Below are 22,554 nucleotides of genomic sequence, written 5' to 3'. Positions count from 1 at the left end.
GTATCTTTAACTAAAATATGTCGTATATATCAATATGTCGTCATTTATATTTTAGATAGATTTGGAGTGATTAAAATGGTTTACTAATTGCTTAAAAGTTAATTTGTTAAACCAGCTTAACATGTATAAAAACACAAATATGATATCCAATACTTTCAGTGCTACCCAATAAACTCCTCCAAATGTGTAACTTTGTGTTTGCTAACTTTCTATGGGATTAAAATTTGTGCAAATTTTAAATCTGTATGCATGCATGAGTTTGTGATTAAGTACAAGAAGAAAACAAAAATAAACTTAATGTAATCATTTGAATTTAGTTATCTCTTTGTGCGTGTGGCTTTTTTTTGGAGGGGGGAGGGGGGAGGGGGGGGGGAGGGGGGAGGGGGGGGGTAATAAATCTCAAAACGAAATTGGACCAATAAGTTGGGAGTATTAAGTGAGTATTGTCTGATACAATAAAGTCACTCGTCCAAATTATCTTGCTTCAAATTAAGGGTCACATCACAGGGAGGGATTCATTTATAGATTAACAGTTGTATAATACACTCCCGACGAGCTGAGTGGCGCCTTGCATGGCTGACACCGCCGTCGGTGTATGAATGTATGAATGAATGGGTGAATGAGAGGCAAATTGTAAAGCGCTTTGGTGGCCATGGGTCTATGAAAGCGCTATATAAATGCAGTCCATTTACCATTTACCATTTACATCTGTGATGAAACCATACACCCATTTCGAATGGATGAAGTCTTGGCCTGGGAGAGAGGTCATCAGGTGGTCCTCAAACTTCACTGGGTGTTTCGACCCTTAACCACAACACCCTCCATTTGGCCCGTGGATCCAACTTCTCCCGTCATCAGCCACGCCGTCCACCCCTTGTCCTGGCAGTCTTGGACAAGTTGCTGGTATTTGGCTTTTTTCCTCTCTGCAGCTTCCTCACAGCCCTCCTCCCATGGCACCTTGAACTCCAGCAGAATGATCTTCCCTCCCTTTGGAGACCACATGATGATGTCAGGCCTTAGAGTTGTGGACAATACCGCCTCGGGGAAGTGAAGTTTCATCCCAAGATCAACCTCCATTTCCCATCCCTGGGCTGACTGCAGGAGATTCTGCCTGGCTTGGCTGTGGATGACAGGTCTTTGGCCCTCTTTCACAAAGGCGATGGTGCTCAGCAGTGGTCTTGCTTTGGCTGGTTGTTTCTTCCTCCTTTCTTGGTCAAGGATGTCTGCGAGCACTGCCAACACCTTGTCATGGCACCATCTGTATCTCCCCTGTGTAAATGCGGTCTTACACCCTGACAGAATGTGCGCCATTGTTCCTTTCCCACCACACAACCTGTACAGTGGGGGATCCCTCATCCCCCACCTGTGCAAATTGACTGGGGTTGGTATGGTGTTGTACACTGTTTGGAGTAGAAAGGATCAAGCCCTGCCCGCTCGAGGTGCGCCGCTTCCCGCTCGCGCTGTTCTGTACCCAGTCAACACGGTGATCTCACAGTGATCTCATCATGTGGTCACAACGTGAGCAATGTGAGTTCACAGTGAGCTAAAAGTGTAACCTCACAGCGCACTCACTGTGTGCTCATGGCCGCAATATGAGCTCATCCCAGCTAGAAATGTTATTGTTCTATGAATGTTTTGAGAGCATTATATTATGTTATGGTTTCTGTAGCTAATTTTATTTTTGTTACCAGAATGTTCTCCTAAAAAGTAGGATAACAGTCTCTAAAAACATTTTAAAAATGTTTAGTGATTACATTGATAGAACATTATCCCCTAACATTATTATAAGGGTTTAGCGGGAAGTTTCCCAGCAGACACAGGACTGATCCTCTTAAAAGAGGTTTAGATGTCGAAGTTGGTTTGAAAGTAGTTGTTTGGTTTGGTCACCATTATGGAGGTCAGTGTTTGCTTTAGTTGGGCTCTTTGGCCTTGACTATTTGATGTTAGATTTTCTCTGGCTGTTGTGTTTGTTATAGAAAGAGAAAATTTGAAGTATATACACAGCAAAAGCTCCGGTGTTCACAGCAAACACTCCAGTGTTAAATTAACACTCCTGGGAGTTTAAATGAGTCCACACTCAAGAGTGTAAAGTGTTAAAATATGAGTGTTAAATGAACACTCAAGAGTGTTAAAGTTAATGAGATAATTAAGTTAATAATTGAGTGATGATTGAGCATTATTGAAGACACCTGATGTTAACAAGCAGAATCACTGAAGGAGAAAATCACAAATTGTAAGCCACCATTATGGAGATCAGTGTTTGCTTTAGTTGGGCTCTTGACCCTTATATTATTAACTTTAGATTTCGTGTGCCTGCTGTTATTATAACAGATGAACAAAGAAAAAAGTGATCTATTGGTTATGTTATGACAATCATAATTTGACCTTGATCACTGAACTCTTATTTCTGATTTAGATTTAAGTTGTTTATTACAGTATAACTGTGATTCTACAAAAATATCCAGAATTTTTGATAAATAAATACGGAATAATTTATTTTAAAGTTGTTTTGAAAAAAAAAATCTTCCTTTTAGGCACACACAGACATGAAGATTCAGTCTATGCATCTCAACAATGGTGATGAGCAAAATATTCAATTAGGAAAAGGAAATTACTTCGACAAATCAGATCATAATTTGTTAATTCCGCAATGCATGATGGGAGCATTAATGAGTTGATTGGTGGCAGCCACTGCAACATGCTTTATTATTGTCACCATTGTTGAGATTCACAGGCTGATTATTGATGTCTGTGTTTCTAAATAAAGTATTTAAAAGTCTCTTGATCAGAACAATGTTTAATAAATATTTTGGATTATATTAAAATACTGAAAATCATATGCTTTAGAATCAGAGAGCTGCTGTTTTAACAAGTCAAGCCAAACTATCTAAATAGGTTTCGTTTATTTCAGATCACAATATGATTATGCCAAAACATAACCGACACCATCAGATCACAATTTCTCTTTGTCCGTCTGACTGTTAATAATCAGTGACAGCAGACAAGCAAAATCTAAAGTTAATAATATAAGGGTCAAGAGCCCAACTAAAGCAAACACTGATCTCCATAATGGTGACTTACAATTTGAGATTTTCTCAAATTTTCTTTTCTTTTTTTTTGTAATAAGTGAAGCTAGTAATGCTATTTGTGGAGTTGTTTAATAAAGTTGGATCCTGACATCAGAAACATGTTTAGACGTCAACCCAATTTTAATTTTCAACCAAAATTTGACATCTGAGTGATGTTGGAGTCCACGTCCAATAACATTTTTAGCTGGGATGAGCTCATATTGTGACCATAATATGAGCACACAGTGAGTGCACAGTGCGGTTACACTTTTAACTCACTGTGACCTCACATTGTGATCATATGGAGAGATCACTGTGAGATCAAAGTGTTGACTGGGTAGTGTACTAAAAGTTTATTAATTCTGAACGTGTCTGAATTCTGAATTAATTCTGAATGTTGCGTCTCGCGTGTCCATTTATATTGCTCCAAATGCGACACTGCACTCCCTTGTGAAGTCGATTGGATGAACGGTTCTCAAAACCTTTTTTTTTTTTTTTTGGAAACCAAAAAACCTCCAAACAACAGCCCCTCTTTTTGGCACAAGTTCTTCTGTGTCATGTTCTACTAGTTCTACAGTATCCATCTTCCCTGTAACGTAACACCAGAGCACTGCTGTGCTTACCCTCACCACGACTCGCAACATTGTAAAGGGTCCGTCTGAAACAGTGCCGCGCAGCGTAACGTTCGTTCCGAACGTTGTGTAATTAAATACATCGGTATGGCGGTATATTAAAAATGTATATCGTAACGAAAATATACACCGGTTTTCGGTATGAACTGGTATACCGCCCACCACTACCCATGGCCTTATTTGTCCAAGTTCATATTTGTTGCAATTTTTCACTTTTAACAAACAGTCTGAGATATTTGATAGTGTTGTGTGTAATAAAACAATACTCTTTGAAATCATAATTGTATTGCATTGTTTTAAACACTAAATATTTTACTTGAAACATTCCTCAGACACTTATTCAGTTATTTATAATATATGTTGTTCAAAAAAATCAAAAGTAGTTTCAATGTAGCTAGCTACTTTTTGATAGTAATTTGTAGTGTAGCTAACTACTTTTCCAAAAGGGTAGCTTGACTGTAGTTTAACTACTTTAACTTACAAGTAGCTTGTAGCTTGTCAAACTACAGTTTCAGAGTAGCTTCCCCAACACTGCTTAAAAGTTCAGATATATAAATAGGGGCTAATCCGTGAAGAGCTTTGAATACGTAAGTTAAGACCTTAAGTGCCTCCACTTACTTAAAGATTATATTAATGGTGCATTTGTCTGAAATTTACATGACCCTGATAGCGCTGAAACACAATCATTTTTCTCTCTGCATGTTTTCTCATTTCTCTTTAAATGTTTTTTTCTCTTCAAAAACTTTTCTCTCTTAGATTTGTTACCTCTTTTTATTATTTTTTTAAAAAAATAAAAATTTCTCTAAAAAAATAAAAAAAGACAGACATTATCCTATTTGGCTCTAAACCTCAAACGGACAAATACAGTGCTTTCTTGGGCAATTTTCATTTAAAAAATCACTCTTCCCAGCAGGCACAGGATATAGACTCCAACATCGGTCAGACGTTGGATTTTGGTTGAAAATGAAAGTTGGGTTTATGTCTAAATCCAATGTTTGTTTGACGTCAAGCTCCAACGTTGGACAGTTGTTGAATTTTGGTTGGAATAAACCAAACCAAAAGGTGAAATGCATGGCCGTACACTTATTACCAGCTTCACTTAAAAGTAACCAGATTTACTTTATTTAATTTCCGTTTTAATGAAATCATTATTTTGTATTTTAAAGTCACCATGATGGTGGTTTGTGTTTGCTTTGGTTGTGGTCTTGACCCTTGATTATGATATAAAACATTTTGTGCTATAACTGTGTATCTATAAAGCATAATTGTTGTAGCTGAAGAAGCCATGAGATCAGGTGATATTGGCTGTTTCTTGATGATGATGGCGACGATGATGTTGATATCATCATGTAATTGCCTGAATCCCTGATCTTTTTAAGTGTCTGATGCTTTGATTATATAGGACTTGTGGTTTTAATTTTGGTTTATTCATAATATAATTTATTTGATTCAACAGCATATCTAGCAGTGTTGTTTATCAAATAATACACTTGCTTTTTAAAAACTTTTTCGTGCACAAAAACTTTAAAAACTATGGCATTACATAGACATCAAGAAACAGTGTATGAATCTCAACAATGGTGAAAATCAAACAAAATATCCTGATAATCAGATCAACTCTGAGCATAAAACAAGCTACAAAAAAATCCAGCTGCATAATTTATCAATGCCGCAATGCATGCTGGGAGATATGGATGAGTTTTGATTGGTGGTACTCAGTATGCACTGCAGCATGAAGCATTTCATTGATTGTCACCATTGTCGAGAGTCATACACTGAATATTGATGGCTAAGTAATAATGTAAAGGAAAAAGATTAATGTACTAAATGTTTTAAAAATCCTTTATATTATTTGATCAACAATATTGTTCTCATGCTGCAAATTCAGATGGCTTCTATAGTAAAAAAAAAAAACAGTAATAGCACAAGTCCAATTAAATTAAACATTTTACACAAATTCAGTGATTCAGACAATTACAAGTTGATGACTTCATCATTATCAATTAACATCACTTGATTTTATTTCCTCTAAGCTTTTTTGCCACAACAAATGTACTGTATAAACACAATTTGAGCAGCCCAAGAAAGTTTAATATAAAAAAGTCAAGGATCAAGAGTCCAACTAAAGCAAACGCTAACCACCATCATGGTGACTTTAAAATACAACTATTGATTTCATTAAAACGGGAATTAAATAAAGTAAATCTGGTTAGTAATAAGTGAAGCTGGTAATGCTGTTTGAGTTGTTGACTCCTCCTCTGCTGAGATCTTCAGAGATTTAATGTGGTGCCATGCATGTCACATTTTTTTGCGGTGCTTATTTCAACCACAATTCAACATCTGTCTGACGTTGGAGCTTGACGTCAAACAAACGTTGGGTTTAGACGTCAACCCGACTTTCATTTTCAACCAAAATATGACGTCTGACTGACGTTGGATTAGTTGGAGTCCAACGTCTTCCTGACGTCACATTGACGTCCTGGGTTTGCTGGGCGAGGAGTGTTTTATGAATAACAAAGATAAAATATTGGAGGGAAATTAATGATTCTGTATATGGTGATGATAGGAAGATGAGTGGGATTCAGAGATACAGTAGAATAGCAGTTCTAAGAAATAAAAATAAATGAGCAGTTACAGATGGGGAAAAGCAGAAGTATTAGCAGAAACTATATGTTAGAGAAAACCCTAAAATCTTAAGAGGGGATGTGAATAGAGGCAGAGTTTACAATGTATGAAATGAAGAGAGCACTATCGAGGGTGAGAAAGACTTCTTCAGGAAAAGTGTTAGTTGTGTTAGGATGATAAAAAAATTATCATCATTAAAGATAATAATAAGATTAGGGAAAGATAAAACCCATTCAAGCAGGTATAGGCTGTTGTGGCCGAGTGGGATGTCGAAGAAAGGTCATGTTTTAAAGTTTTACTGAAGTAACCCTGATAGCAATAGACTCCGGGGCGGATCCGCAAAACGGGTCCGGAACGGAGTCCACTTGCACACCGCAACGGATCCGGAACAGATAAGGATTGTGGATCCAGACCAGATCCGCGGCAGACCCTACCCGTATCCGCTCTGGACCCGTTAATGAAGCACCGCGGATCCGTTCTGGACCCGTTTGATGAAGCAGCGGATGCACCGCGGATCCGATCTGGACCCGTTTATTTAGCGGGTCATTTGGTCTGGTGTCAGTCTAGAGATGGTGATAAGAAAGGCTCAAATTAATAAACATGTAGTAGTCTGGGTGTTTTTCAATATAGAGAAGGCTTATGATATGTTGTGGCTTATGATATTGTACACAGATTACCTTTACGGAAAAGGGGAAGAAATTAAATATGATGTAGTGAAAAGCCTGCAGGGGGCAGTAAATAAGGTCAAAAACTGTAAATGAGTGGGGGTTTCGGTTCTCAATTGCAAAAAGGCAGGTACTTTGTTTCACAAAATGGAGGAAAAAAAACAAAGAATGAGTATAAAAATGGCAGATAATCTGACCTTTTTTTGTTTTTGTTTTAAATGAGTTTAAAAGAGCTTTTAAGTGATAAACAATATTTGCTTCTATAATAATTTATCTGCTATACTTCTACTAGTGTTACTCAGTAAAACCTTAAAACTGTTATAACTCAGTAGCAGCAGCTGACTGAACGAATGCAGGCCAGAGGCTGTAGGTTTTACATATTCAGATATTTTTTTATTTCTTTAAAATTCATATTTTACCTGAATCATGCCCGACTCTCCCACTGTCTTATTTGTTTTTCAAATGATGCATGTGTCATAATTGAGTACATCCTCCACCACTGTGGAATTACAGCAGGTTCAAAGAGAACTGGTGAAAACGGTGCGACGGTATGAAGACCATCGAAGGACAAGTAGAAGAGAGAGGCAACTGGGGCAGTAAAGCAGAGTTTATTTTAACTGTGGCAGGAAATGTGGTCGGACTGGGGAACGTGTGGAGGTTTCCTTACCTCTGCTACAAGTACGGAGGAGGTATGAGGCAGCAATAGTGTATTTCATTCAATTATTTTGAATGTATTGAACAGCACACTGTCTTAGCACTCTGTTTGTGATATTTTAATAATGTTTTATTGTACTGGTGTGTTCTCAGGTGCGTTCCTGATACCCTACCTGGTGTTTGTGGCTGCTTGTGGGCTTCCTCTGTTCCTGCTAGACACAGCAATGGGACAGTTCACACAGGAGGGAGGCATTACGTGTTGGCGTCGTCTGTGTCCTCTGGCTGAGGGTGAGAGTCATAATGCAGCAAAACTGCTTCCTGAAGAGACCGTACAACTTTTAACAACATATGATTTTACTTTATGTCAGGCATCGGCTACGCGGGACAGCTCATTCAGGTGTACAGCTGCATGCATTACATCATCATTCTGGCCTGGGCGCTTTTCTACCTCATCTTCTCTTTCAGATCCCAACTTCCATGGGCCAGTTGTGACAACAAGTGGAACACAGGTGATAATAAATTAAGCAAACAAAACTCATCTGAATAATATGCTGTAATAAGAAGGGTTTTTTTCTCTCTGTCGTAGATGAATGTGTAAATCTTGCTGCAAAGAATCTGACCCTCAAATGGAAAACACAGATTAATTCAACCTCTGCAGCGACTGAGTTCTGGGAGTATAAACACATTATATGACAGTTTTTACTAATAACTACATACAAGTGTTCTTATGTGCACAGAAAACAGTTTTATAGAAATAAGCTAAATAAATTAAATAAATAAAGTAATTTATTACGATAAAAAAGCATATTTATCTTTCTGGCTCCATGTGTCGTGTCACATCATGCAGACGCAGAGTGCTTGCTCTCTCTGGGGGTATTGAGGAGGTCGGTAAGATCAACTGGGAGCTTCTTCTGTGTCTCATTGCAATGTGGATCGTTTCTTATTTCTGCATCTGGAAAGGAGTCAAATCGACAGGCAAGGGAAGTATGGGACTTATGGTGTCTGTTATTGCCCGGAGGTCAAGAAATTAGTTTCAGTTGTGTGCCTGAACGAAAAAAAAAACTCTCATTGGTAATAAAAATGTTTGGGGTTTTTTTTGGCCTCAAATTAATACGAGCTTTTCTGTGTATTGTGTCTGCAGGTGGTGTATTTTACCGCCACGTTTCCTTACGTGATGTTGCTGGTCTTGCTGATTCGTGGTTTGACTCTTCCCGGAGCTCTGCAGGGGGTCGTGTTTTACCTGTACCCTCAACCGGCCCTTCTTGCGGACTCACAGGTTACCCCTTTTCATATTAACACAAACTTATTTTTATTTTTAAAAATAAAAAGTATGATTATTTGCCGTAACTAGTAACACATACTGTAATAAAATTTTCAAAAAATGAAACAATTATTATTTTGAAATTGGAGTGTGTGTGTGTAGGTTTGGATGGAGGCCGGAGCTCAGATTGTTTTCTCCTACAGTTTGTCTGTTGGCACTCTCACTGTATTGGGCAGTTACAATAAATACAACAATAACTGCTACAGGTGAGTGTTGCTGCTTTTAATAAAAAGACAGTACCATAGAGCAGACAAATAAATGAGTGAACAATTAGGAATGAACTACGAATAAAAAATGGGTTATTAGTTGTGTTGTGTACTATGATGGATGTTCTTGTTGCTTGTGATGCTCAGCCAGCAGATGCCAGACAATACATGAGTTTTATATTATCTGTCTATCAGGGACTCCTTTTGGCTTTGCCTTCTGAACAGTGGCACCAGTTTGGTCGCTGGTTTTGCTGTGTTCTCAGTCCTGGGCTTCATGGCCCACAAACAGGGCGTCCCCATTGATGAGGTGGCAGAATCAGGTACTGAAAAAAATCAGTTGAAACTAAGGTGAAAGATTATAAAGTGATGAATTAGTTATGATTGAGCATTATTGAAGACACCTGATGATAACAAGCAGAATCACTGAAGGAGAAAATTAATGTAAAATGGTCACCATTATGTAGATCAGTGTTTAGTTTAGTTGGGCTCTTGACCACTACTTTAATATTTTTAGATTTTATTTGGCTGCTGTAATTCAGTTATAACAGCCAGATGAACAAAGAGAAAATGTGATCTGATGGTGTCGGTTATGTATTAACATAATCAATAGTTGGCCTGAAGCACGGAACTCACTGAGAGCATCATTTCTGAGTTCAGTTTATCTTATGGATTATAGCAGCACTATCCTTGTCAAGTATTCTTTTTTAAACTTTTCAATTAAATCCAAATGATCAAATTAATAAAAAATCTTTTATTAAGGGTATAATGAAAATATTTCAGGTAGGCACACACAGAGATCAAGAATTAGTGTATGACTCTCAACAATGGTGACAAACAGATCACCTCTGAACATAAGCTCATTATTTATTCATGCAGCAATGCATGATGGGAGCCATGAATGAGATTTGATTGGTGGCACCCAGAATGCACTGCAAAATGCTTTATAATTGTCACCATTGTTGAGATTCACAGGCTGATTCTTGTTGTCTATGTAAAAAAAAAAAAAAAAAAAAAAAAAAGGTTTTGATGTGATTAAGTTTTAAGAAATTGTTTGGATTACACTGTAAAAGTAAAAAATATTATGAGTTCCAATGACAGTGCAGTGCTATAATCAATAAAGTAAAAGTAACTCAGTAAATGGGCTCTATATGAGTTCAGTGATTCAGGTCAAATGATTGCGAAATATTGATAATGTTAAAAAACAACCATCATCCTCTTTGTTCATCTGGCTGTTATAACTCACGTACAGCAGACAAACAAAATATAAAGTTAATGATTCAGGGGTCAAGAGCACAACTAAAACACACACTGATCTCCATAATGGTGACATACCAATCACGATTTTCTCCTTCAGTGATTCTGCTTGTTAACATCAGGGGCCTGTTTCAATAAGGAGGTTCAACCAACTCTGAGTTAAAACTTGAACTCTGAGTTGACTTACCCTGAGATGGGAAACTCTGAGTTTTCGGTTACAGATCAGCTGAAATTAGTTAGTTCAATCAGCTCTAAGTTGACTGACTCAGAGTTAAGCGCGTGCACCACAGCTATAGAAAGCCATTATCAATGGAGCGCAGATACTATGAGTAACCATGGCAACAGCGCCAGACAAAGAGAGGAATTACTGTTATATTACTGTTATACAGTGTTGGGTGTAATTAATTACCAAGTAATCTAAATATTGTAATTTAATTAAAGGGATTACTCTTAATTCTACTGTAATTTAAAATAAAATATGATGTAATTACATTAAATGCTGCATAGACTATTGCATATACACAATTCTGTGTAAAACTATAGTGGATTTAACATACAGTTTTAAAAGGTATATTTTTAATGTAACCTTCTCCCTCTACACACTTTGGTCAATTCAAGAATAATTCGTGCAATTGTATTGTTAATTTGAAAGCATTAAAAGTGCAATTTCTTGTCTCTCCTTGTGTTTTTCAAGTGGTTGAGGTTGATATGGGATTTAGTAATTAATAATAAGTAGATCAATACTTTCTAAAGATAGTAATTACATTAATCTAATTACACTGTTGAAGATGTCATTTGCAGCTAGTAATTAATTACTATTTTAGAGTAACTGTTATAATATCAGGTGAAACTGGAAGAACAGTTATTCAACCTAATTTTAATTTTCATATAGGCTATGTGCAATCCTGCAGGCATTAAAAGAATGTGGCAGCAGTTGAAAATAAAAAATATAAAAACATAATTAAATCAGGTAAGGCTTGAGAATATCATGGGTGTAGGCTACCTGACTTTATAAACATTTGACATATTAAATAACTAAATAGCATCCAGTGTCTAGCAGTGCAGCAGCATTTTTGGCTGAGGGAATTCCTTCATCAGAATCAGTCACTCCCGGAGATCCAAGGGCCTTCATAAAATGTAAGACGTCTACATATGTGTTATTTTTTATATAGGGTATTTTAAATATTTCCATTTATTTGACTTTGGGTTGGGTTTTTGCAACGCATTCTCATCCTAGGGCGTCATATACTGACACTTTTGACAAATCGTCTACATCCAACGCACATGGCACCCTTTAGCGTCAATATGACACGCACAGAGATTTGTTCGGTTATGGTTGGGTTTAGGTCTGGGGTAGGGTTAGGGTTAGACCGCTAGGAGGCGCCTTCTGGACCATTTCTATCTGCGTCTCATATTGACGCTAAAGGGTGCCATGTGCGTTGGATGTAGACGATTTTCAAAAGCGTCAGTATATGTCGTTGGTCCCAAAAGATTCTGATGGTAATATCTGTCTTTTGGAGCCTCCTGTCCCAACACAACCCCAGGCAGTTGTAAGTGCCTACTCAATACACCAGAAATTATGACAAATAGTAGGCCTATTATAAAGTGCACTCGACCAAATGCTCATCTTCACCGGACGATGGGGATGAAACAGTTTCTGCTGCCATAGAGAGGCCTACAGAGGTAATGTTAATATTATGTGTCTAGAGATCAGACAATCTACACATTCACATTTGTATGTGGAGTAGCCTATAGAATCTAAGTTTATATCTAAGTATATAGACTTCATCTTATTAATAAAAAATTTAAAAACAGCAGTAAAAACAGCAATAAATAAATGTACAGAATGAATAAATTAAGTGTTAAAACACTGCTTCCTCTTTAAAAAAGAGGAGGAGGCCGCAAGAAACTCTGGGTTTACCGAAGAAAACCTGCTCCCGACCAGGTTAGGTTCACAGAGTAAGTTACCATGGTAACTGACTCTGAGTATAAGTTACCTCTCTTTCAGAAACGGGCTTGACTTACTCTGCTTTCTCAGGTTTGATTTACCTCCCATTCTGAAACGGAAAACCCAGAGTTTCCCTCATTTCAGGGTTAACATACTCCGAGTTTTCGCTTAACCTCCTTTCTGAAACAGGTCCCAGGTGTCTTCAATAATGCTCAATCATAACTCAATTAATCACTTAATTATCTCATTAACTTTAACACTGCTTCAGTGTTCATTTAACACTCTCTGAGTGTGGACTCATATAAACACTGAGCAGTGTTAAGTTAACACTGGGGATTTTGCTGTGTATATTAAAGGTCCTGTTCTTCGTGATCCCAGTTTTTTTTACTTTAGCTAGTGTGTAATGTTGCTGTTAGGGCATAAATAATACCTGTAAAATTATAAAGCTCAAAGTTCAATGCCAAGCGAGATATTTATTTAAAGGAACACTCTGACTTTTTGGGACATTAGCCTCCTTATCCCCCAGAGTTAGATAAGTCCATATAAACCTTTTTCATCTCCGTGCATGCTATAAGTCTGTTTGACGCACCCACCGCTAGCCTAGCTTAGCACAAAGACTGGATGTAAATGGTTGCAGCTAGCATACTAATTTAGAGTTTGGGTAACAGAGTCAGCAATTTATAAATAGTAAAAGCGTTGTCTTTAACAGAAGTCCCCTTTCAAAGCCTACAGCTGTCACATTGTTAATGTGTTTTGTTCTGTGTTGTGATCTTGTTTCCCCCTGTCTTTGTGATTTTTGGTTTAGTCCTGTTAGTTTTTCCCTGTCTGTTTAATTAGAAATTCCCGACACCTGTGTCTTGTTAATTTTCCCATTAACCCCAGTTCTTTTAAGCCCTGTGTTTTCCCTCAGTGTTTGTTGGTCGTCGTCGTTGTAAGGTAGTGTGTTTTGAAGTCCTTGAGTGTTTTCCGTTGTTCCTGAGAGTTCATTTAATTAATAAACTAACTGCATTCAAGTACCCGTGTCCTCGTCTTCGGCATCCTGCACCAAACCTGACAGAACGACCAACCTCAATAAATAACCGAAGATGAGCCAGAGGAGATGTCACCGGAAGAAAACTGTGATACCAGTTAACACACCTATCCTTTTTCAAGGTGAGCTCTCACTCGAGGATTATGCGGGGCGGTATATGGATCTCTACAGTGACATGACGTTGGAAGAGGAAGAGTTGAGGTAGAGTTTCTGGGGTGGATTGAAGGACCCGCTTGCCCAGCTGATTCTGGTGGGAGATCTCAATCTGTCATTTCTGGAGTTCGTTGATCACACGCTATGGGTGTGTGGATCGAACTACGTGGTAGAGGATCTTCCCCTTCAACCTATTTCAAGTCCGGTATGTCCTGAGCCCATTGTCAACCTGACAGAGCCAGAGCCCATCGTCAATCTGTCCGAACCCATAGTCTGCCCATCCGAAGCTGAGCCCGTCACCTGTCCGACAGTGACTGAACACACAGCACGCGAGTACATCCAAGACGACACTGCGCTGATGGTGATGTCTGCAGCGATTCTGTGTGTGTGGGCTACACACGCATCAGTTCTGGTCAATGAGTCCAGCCCCATGTTACCAGAAACGCTGATCCCGTCCAGTTCCGAGTCCCATAATGTGCTGATCTTAACCCGCCCAGAGCCCGCTGATCCTGCGCCAGAGCCCGCTGATCCTGCGGCAGAGCCCGCTGATCCTGCACCAGAGCCCGTCAAGCCGGTCCCGTCCACGTCTGCCGATCCAGAGATGGTTCACGTCGCGGCCGCCCCTGAGCCGATGTCTGTTCCCGTTCCTGAGCCGGTGTACTGTTCCCGTTCCTGGGCCGGTGTCTGTTCCCGTTCCTGAGCCGGTGTCTGTTCCCGTTCCTGAGCCGGTGTCTGTTCCCGTTCCTGAGCCGGTGTCTGTTCCCGTTCCTGAGCCGGTGTCTGTTCCCGTTCCTGAGCCGGTGTCTGTTCCCGTTCCTGAGCCCGTTCCTGAGCCGGTGTCTGTTCCCGTTCCTGAGCCGGTGTCTGTTCCTGAGCACCAAGAACCAATCTTTGTGCCTGTCAAGTTTCCCATTTAAAAATTTTTTTGGGGGGGAGAGGGGGGGGGGGGGGGGGAGGATTGCAGTATACTTGCTAGGGGGACCGCGGTTTGGTTCTGTCACATTGTTAATGTGTTTTGTTCTCTGTTGTGATCTTGTTTCCCCCTGTCTTTGTGATTTTTGGTTTAGTCCTGTTAGTTTTTCCCTGTCTGTTTAATTAGAAATTCCCGAAACCTGTGTCTTGTTAATTTTCCCATTAACCCCAGTTCTTTTAAGCCCTGTGTTTTCCCTCAGTGTTTGTTGGTCGTCGTCGTTGTAAGGTAGTGTGTTTTGAAGTCCTTGAGTGTTTTCCGTTGTTCCTGAGAGTTCATTTAATTAATAAACTAACTGCATTCAAGTACCCGTGTCCTCGTCTTCGGCATCCTGCACCAAACCTGACAGAACGACCAACCTCAATAAATAACCGAAGATGAGCCAGAGGAGATGTCACCGGAAGAAAACTGTGATACCAGTTAACACACCTATCCTTTTTCAAGGTGAGCTCTCACTCGAGGATTATGCGGGGCGGTATATGGATCTCTACAGTGACATGACGTTGGAAGAGGAAGAGTTGAGGTAGAGTTTCTGGGGTGGATTGAAGGACCCGCTTGCCCAGCTGATTCTGGTGGGAGATCTCAATCTGTCATTTCTGGAGTTCGTTGATCACACGCTATGGGTGTGTGGATCGAACTACGTGGTAGAGGATCTTCCCCTTCAACCTATTTCAAGTCCGGTATGTCCTGAGCCCATTGTCAACCTGACAGAGCCAGAGCCCATCGTCAATCTGTCCGAACCCATAGTCTGCCCATCCGAAGCTGAGCCCGTCACCTGTCCGACAGTGACTGAACACACAGCACGCGAGTACATCCAAGACGACACTGCGCTGATGGTGATGTCTGCAGCGATTCTGTGTGTGTGGGCTACACACGCATCAGTTCTGGTCAATGAGTCCAGCCCCATGTTACCAGAAACGCTGATCCCGTCCAGTTCCGAGTCCCATAATGTGCTGATCTTAACCCGCCCAGAGCCCGCTGATCCTGCGCCAGAGCCCGCTGATCCTGCGCCAGAGCCCGCTGATCCTGCACCAGAGCCCGTCAAGCCGGTCCCGTCCACGTCTGCCGATCCAGAGATGGTTCACGTCGCGGCCGCCCCTGAGCCGATGTCTGTTCCCGTTCCTGAGCCGGTGTACTGTTCCCGTTCCTGGGCCGGTGTCTGTTCCCGTTCCTGAGCCGGTGTCTGTTCCCGTTCCTGAGCCGGTGTCTGTTCCCGTTCCTGAGCCGGTGTCTGTTCCCGTTCCTGAGCCCGTTCCTGAGCCGGTGTCTGTTCCCGTTCCTGAGCCGGTGTCTGTTCCTGAGCACCAAGAACCAATCTTTGTGCCTGTCAAGTTTCCCATTTAAAAATTTTTTTGGGGGGGAGAGGGGGGGGGGGAGGATTGCAGTATACTTGCTAGGGGGACCGCGGTTTGGTTCTCTCACATTGTTAATGTGTTTTGTTCTCTGTTGTGATCTTGTTTCCCCCTGTCTTTGTGATTTTTGGTTTAGTCCTGTTAGTTTTTCCCTGTCTGTTTAATTAGAAATTCCCGAAACCTGTGTCTTGTTAATTTTCCCATTAACCCCAGTTCTTTTAAGCCCTGTGTTTTCCCTCAGTGTTTGTTGGTCGTCGTCGTTGTAAGGTAGTGTGTTTTGAAGTCCTTGAGTGTTTTCCTTTGTTCCTGAGAGGTCATTTAATTAATAAACTAACTGCATTCAAGTACCCATGTCCTCGTCTTCGGCATCCTGCACCAAACCTGACAGCAGCGAACGGCCGGTTTGGACTACATCCCTCTAGTTCCTGCTTTAATGACGTCACTAGAACAGTTTTTTGACTAACCTCCGCACACAGGAATACACAAAAAAGGGCGCGTGGTCTTGTTGCGCTCCTACAGAGAAGAGGAAGAATTGCGTTTGTAGAGTGTTTGTCGCCATGTCGTCGAGACGCTGTTATTTTCATCCCGGAGTCAAATCACCTTTGTTTGGCCATTTTTACAATAACACTGAGCGCATGCATCTCTCTGTTATGGTAAGAGGCGTGACCTTTCCGTGCAACGTGCGCTAAGCTGCTGTCGAATCACAACACAGGAACCGCTGACACAATCAGAACTCGTTACGTATTTCTGAAGGAGGGACTTCATAGAACAAGGAAGTCATCAGCTTGTTTTTAGGACAGTGAAAACAGCGGTATACAGATAAGTACATTTTGAGAAAAATACTGTGTTTTTTTACACGCGAAAACATGAACACATGTTATATTGCACACTGTAAACACAATCAAAGCTTCAAAAACACAGAAAAAACGGGACCTTTAAAGCAATGCTCAACATCAGATCTGTCTCTCTTTCAGGTCCAGGACTAGCGTTCATCGCTTTTCCACAGGCAGTAGCCATGATGCCTTTCCCTCAGCTGTGGGCTGTTTGTTTCTTCATCATGATTATATTGCTGGGGCTGGATACACAAGTGAGCATAAACTCACATATACACATACGTCGCAATACTTTCAACTGAAGAAACTGGAAACGAACAAATCCATTTAAAACACATCTAAATAATATACATGTCTAAATGTAGGCAAATTTCTCAGAATTTTAATGCTAACAAATCGCAGGGTTAGCCTTAAGAGTGTAAAGTGTTAAAATATGAGTGTTAAATTAACACTCAAGAGTGTTAAAGTTAATTAGATAATTATCTGATTAATTGAGTTATGATTGTACATTATTGAAGACACCTGATGTTAACAAGCAGAATCACTGAAGGAGAAAATCTAATTTTTGGTTTCACTTTATTTGGATGGTCCCTTTAACACATTCTGTTGTCTATAAGTATCATTGCCCCTTCATGTCTACTAACTATCATTAGAGTGTTAGTAGAGCATTAGTAGACTGGTAGGGTTAGGGTTAGAATAAGTTGGCATGTAGTTGCAAAGTTACTTATAGTCAGTAGAGTGTCTGTTGGAGGAGCATCACAATAAAGAGTTTGCTCTTTATTATAATACTCTAATGAGAGTTAGTTGGCATGTAGTTGCACAGTTAACAGAATGTTCAAAAGGGACCATCAAAATAAAGTGTTACCTATTTTTTTAAGTCACCATTATGGAGATTAGTGTTTGTTTTGGTTGGCCAGTTGACCCTTACATATTTAACATTAGACTTTGTTTTAATGTTGTAACTGAGTTATAATAGACAGATGAACAAAAAGAAAAGGTGATCAGGTGTTGGTGGTCATGTCTTAAAATAATCACCTGAATCACTGAATTTATTTAGAGCCTAATCCCTGATTTAAATTAATATTATTGATTATAGCATCACAGTGAATTTACATCATAAAATTCAGTGATGATATACATTAATCTAAAGGATTTCTTATAAATGGTTCTGATAAATAAGTTAAAAAAAATTATTTTAGGCATACACAGACATCAAGAATCAGTGTATGAATCTCAACAATGGTGACAAAAAGAATATTCAATTAGGAAAAGGAAATTACTAAGACAATTCAGATCATAATTTATTCATACAGCAATGCATGATGGGAGCCATGAATGAGTTTTGATTGGTTGTACCCAGAATGCACATGCTTTATTATTGTCACCATTGTTGAGATGCACAAGCTGATTATTGATGTCAAGTGTGCTTAAATAAATAATAAGGGTCAGTCTTTTTTTTTAATCAAAACAACTATTTGTTAGAATATTTTTGATTATATAGAACACGCTGAAAACCATATGCTATAGAATCAGAGAGCTGCTGTAATCAGCAATGTTAACACAAGTTTAGTGACTCAGATCAAATTATGATTATTTTTAATCCAACATCACCTGATCACGTTATCTCTTTGTTTATCTAGCTGTCATAACTCACACAGTAGCCAAACAAAATCTAAAGTTAATAGATTAAGGGTCAAGAGCCCAACTAAAGCAAACACTGACCTCCATAATGGCGACTTAAAAATGAGATTTTCTCCTTTGGTGATTCTGCTTGTTAACATCAGGTGTCTTCAATAATGCTCATGTATCACTTAATTATCTCATTAACTGTAACACTCTTCAGTATTAATTTAACACTCATATTTTAACACTTTACACTCTTGAGGCTGGAACCAAATACACTCACAGGAGAGTGAATTTAACTCTGGAGTTTTTGCTGTGTACCTTTTAAAACAAAGTTCATCAAGAACACTGGACATTTTCACATTCCCGGAACCAACACTGAACATTTGGAGAACGTTCTTATATCAAAAGTCTGTTAGCTGGGATGCATTTCTTTCTTCTGAAAGTGTTCACAGTGTGTGTGCTTTTGTTGTGTTTCCCTTTGAAGTTTGTTGCAGTGGAAGCTGTCGTTACATCAGTAATCGATCTGTTCCCGGCGGTGCTGCGCAGAGTGGGACGCAGAGAAATCTTCCTCCTGCTCTTCTGTCTCGTTTGCTTCGTCGGGCAGCTCTTCATGGTCACGGAGGTCAGAAAAAAGTGTATTTGTGTGTGTGAGAGAGTAAACATATAAAGGTCAAAGATAACAGTTGTGACTCAACTTTCCAAGTGAAAGATTTTATGAATATGGTTCTTATATGAATATGGATTTGCAAATGACAAATTTAGTTTGTTTGAAATCATGGCAGATCCTATGCATACTATACGACAGGTGTTTTTGTGTAGGGCACACCTGTGTTTTCCTCAGTCCTATTTAACTGCGTTGGGTCTTGCGTCTGCAGGGGGGGATGTATGTATTCCAGTTGTTTGACTACTATGCCTGCAATGGAGCCAATCTTCTGTTTCTGTCTGCGTTTGAGTCTCTGGCCATGGGTTGGATCTTTGGTGAGTCACACACACACACACACACACACACACATACACTACAAAAATTTACCTTAACATAAAAAGCCAACAGAATACAATGGCAGTATTGGAAAGCTTATAATTTTTCTCTCTAACCACAGGAGCTGAGAGAATGTTTGACATCATTGAAGACATGACAAACTCACGACCCAACTACATATTCATGCTGTGCTGGAAATACTTGACTCCTCTCGCGTCCCTGGTTAGTGTCTCTGCACTTCTTCATCTGTTTGGGCTTCACTGATGATTTATTGTTCAGAACAGTCAATCTGTTTTTTTTTTATTCAGACCTGAGGCATTTCATTTCCATAACCACTTAAATTAACCTCAGTTCTTACTGTCTTTTTTTCTTTCCAATCATTTTCCCTAAACTTCTCTTCCTCTTCTGTTTATTCTCAGGCGACTTTTGTGTGTTCTGTGGTGGAGTACCGGCCCCTGACGTTTAACCGTTGGTATGTGTACCCAGACTGGGCATATGCACTTGGTTGGCTCCTAGCTCTGTCCTCCATTCTGCTAGTGCCTGGATGGGCGATGGGACGAATGTTTGCTGGGAAAGGAAGCTTGAAACAGGTGAGGATGAAAGTGCCACTGAGATGTCATCAAAACAGGGATGAAAATGTTTAGCACATCTACACAACTAACCAATTCGATCTATAAACTAAACACTTACCAAAGTGTTGTTTCTCTGTGTTTGTGTGTCTTGACAGCGTTGGCTTCACCTGTGTAATCCAGACACAAACCTTCCTCTCAGCAGTAAGCGACGAGCTGAAATGAAGGAAACTGCTTTCACCACAGAGATGAAAGACTTAGTCAGGATGAATATAGAGGATTGTGAAAATGAACACTGAAAGAAAAAAAAACATTAAAAAAATATATTTTGTGGTCAATCTTTTCATAACTACAGCCATGAATCTCCATAAAAACTGTTTAAACAGGACCCCATTTGTTCATGTCTAGCAACAGGGAGTATCTGTTCAATACCCCGGGCTGAGCGAGATGACTTGATTTTCCTCTTATGACAAATTGCTTGTGATATTCCTCATTTGTAAATTGCTTTAGGATAAAACTGCAAATGAATAAATGTAAATGTTTATCATTCACCGTGGGAATCCTTTTATTATCCCCATGGCAAGCATAAGGTTTACCTTATTCTATGTTTCTAGATCATTATTATATCATAGCACAACTGCCATCATTGCAAACATCTCAGACCTTGTCAGACCATCCACTCCCGAATCAGTGACCTGATTATTTTCTATTTAGTCTCTAAATAATTTAAAAATGTCTAATTAATCAGAACCTTTAAAAGCCAGTAGATGGTGATATAATTTGGAGCTTGTTTCCAATTAAAAAAATTGTCCTGTAAAATACAGGCAAAAAAAGTCTTGTTAATTGTACAGTTCTTTACCGTAATCTACTTTACAGTATGTTACAGTAAAAGTTACAGTATGTTGCAGTTGTTGCCATGCACTAAATTTAATCACAAGTTAACTAAATTAATTTGAGCAGATTGAACAGAAGGTGTCTTGCAGTTTCAGCAGAAGGGTTTGTGCTCGCTCACAAAAACGTCTTCCTATCAAAAGACCAAAAATCTATGTCAGTGTCTCTGCCTTCTGCAACTAGTCAGGTAAAGTCGTCATCCATCCACCCGAGAATGAGAGAGAGAATGTTTACTGTCATGTGTTTAATGTTCAAAGTCAGACATGTTATAGCTGGTTGTCCCTTAAGCGAAAGCAGATGCCATCACAAGTTTCACATTAGAAAAAAAAGTGTGGCCTTGATTAAGAAAGTCCCTTTGTCTCCCAAAAGGAACTGTTCCTGGCTATGAAATAATTCCTGATTCTGTATAGGGTCCATTTATTTTTAAGGGACTAGTATCTGCAACAGGAAGGCCTAAGGATCAGAGGCTGATTTGCATTCTGATGGATACTGGGGCAACCCAGTCGCTTTTGCTTGCAGATGTGTTACCTTTACAGTAATAGATCGAACCTCTTGTGGGGTTAGTGTTTTATATTGATATGGGATTTTTTGTACAACCAATGAATTGTTTCACAACTTGTCTTTCCCAGTTGTGCCATTACGCACAGGCACAGAAATTAGAACGTTGACCTGTCTGATTCTTTTTTTTAGGCCCAATGTTGATGAAGGATCTGGCCCATGACAATTCAAAAGTGTCCTCCTCTTCTGTCTCCGGTTTGAAGAGTTAGCCCGTTTCCTAAAAATTGTCACCAAAGCTTGACCCTCTTCAATTTTGGGTTTCCCATGATCAGTTGATTGCAGCTCAACAATACTACCTTCTATTACCTTGAGAATAAGGTACTAATGAGCAGGTGGACCCATCCTGGTGCCGCAGATTTAGACTGCCCCCTATCAAGTGGTATTTCCTTCAGTTTTACAAAAACAAGTGTTGTGTTTGGCTCATGTCAGTTTATGGTCTGGACATCTAAGTTTCACAAAAACCTATAACAGCATTTTGAAACACTTTTTTGACCAGGTTTGAAATCCGATGTGGCATGGTATTGTAAAACCTGTCATACATGCCAATAGGCTGGTAATCATATAACACCGATCGTATCATCACTACATTGATTACCTATAAAGTTCTGTATTAATTATAAAGTATTGTTACTGACTTATAAAGCCCTAAACGGCTTAGCTCCAGTCTATTTAACGGATCTTCTATCGCCCTATAATCCATCGCGCTCTTTAAGATCACTAAATTCGAGGCTTTTGGTTATACCTAGGATATCTAAGTCCACCAAAGGAGGGAGAGCATTTTCACATTTAGCTCCAAAACTCTGGAATAGCCTTCCTGATACTGTTCGTTGCTCAGACTCGCTCTCCCAGTTCAAAACTAGACTAAAGACGCATCTCTTTAACCAGGCATTCATAAAAAATGTTTTAATCTTACAGTTAAATCCGGCCTCTAGTTCATAACCTCCAGAGGAGAAGTGGCCCCCGACTGAGCCTGGGTTCTCCCAAGTTTTTTTTTTCTCCATTAGGTCACCTGATGGGGTTTTAGGTCACCATTAAGTCACCTGATGGAGTTTTAGGTCACCATTAGGTCACCTGATGGAGTTATAGGTCACCATTAGGTCACCTGATAGAGTTTTTTCGTTTCCTTGCCACTGTTGCCTTTGGCTTGCTCAGTTGGGGATATTCAATTGAATTAATCAATGAATAATTCTATTGATTAGCATTCAAACATGGACGTTTTA

The 22,554-nt window shown here is 39.5% G+C and overlaps 1 protein-coding gene across 1 annotated transcript; it reads left to right on the top strand.

Moving 5' to 3' along the window:
• Positions 1–7,447: 7,447 nt before the first annotated feature.
• Positions 7,448–20,712, top strand: LOC307000358 (sodium- and chloride-dependent GABA transporter 2-like). Its single transcript, XM_079615909.1, has 14 exons — positions 7,448–7,679; positions 7,798–7,932; positions 8,013–8,153; positions 8,231–8,318; positions 8,492–8,625; positions 8,787–8,920; positions 9,068–9,171; positions 9,367–9,491; positions 16,853–16,965; positions 18,822–18,959; positions 19,213–19,315; positions 19,438–19,538; positions 19,736–19,906; positions 20,044–20,712. Exons 1-14 carry the CDS (start codon positions 7,541–7,543, stop codon positions 20,182–20,184), a joined length of 1,767 nt encoding a protein of 588 aa, XP_079472035.1. The 5' UTR covers positions 7,448–7,540; the 3' UTR covers positions 20,185–20,712.
• The last annotated feature ends 1,842 nt before the right edge of the window (positions 20,713–22,554 follow it).

Source organism: Phoxinus phoxinus (assembly GCF_949152265.1).
Source record: "Phoxinus phoxinus genome assembly, chromosome: 1".
Classification (NCBI taxonomy): Eukaryota; Metazoa; Chordata; class Actinopteri; order Cypriniformes; family Leuciscidae; genus Phoxinus; species Phoxinus phoxinus.
This window is presented reverse-complemented; position numbering and strand designations above follow the sequence as displayed.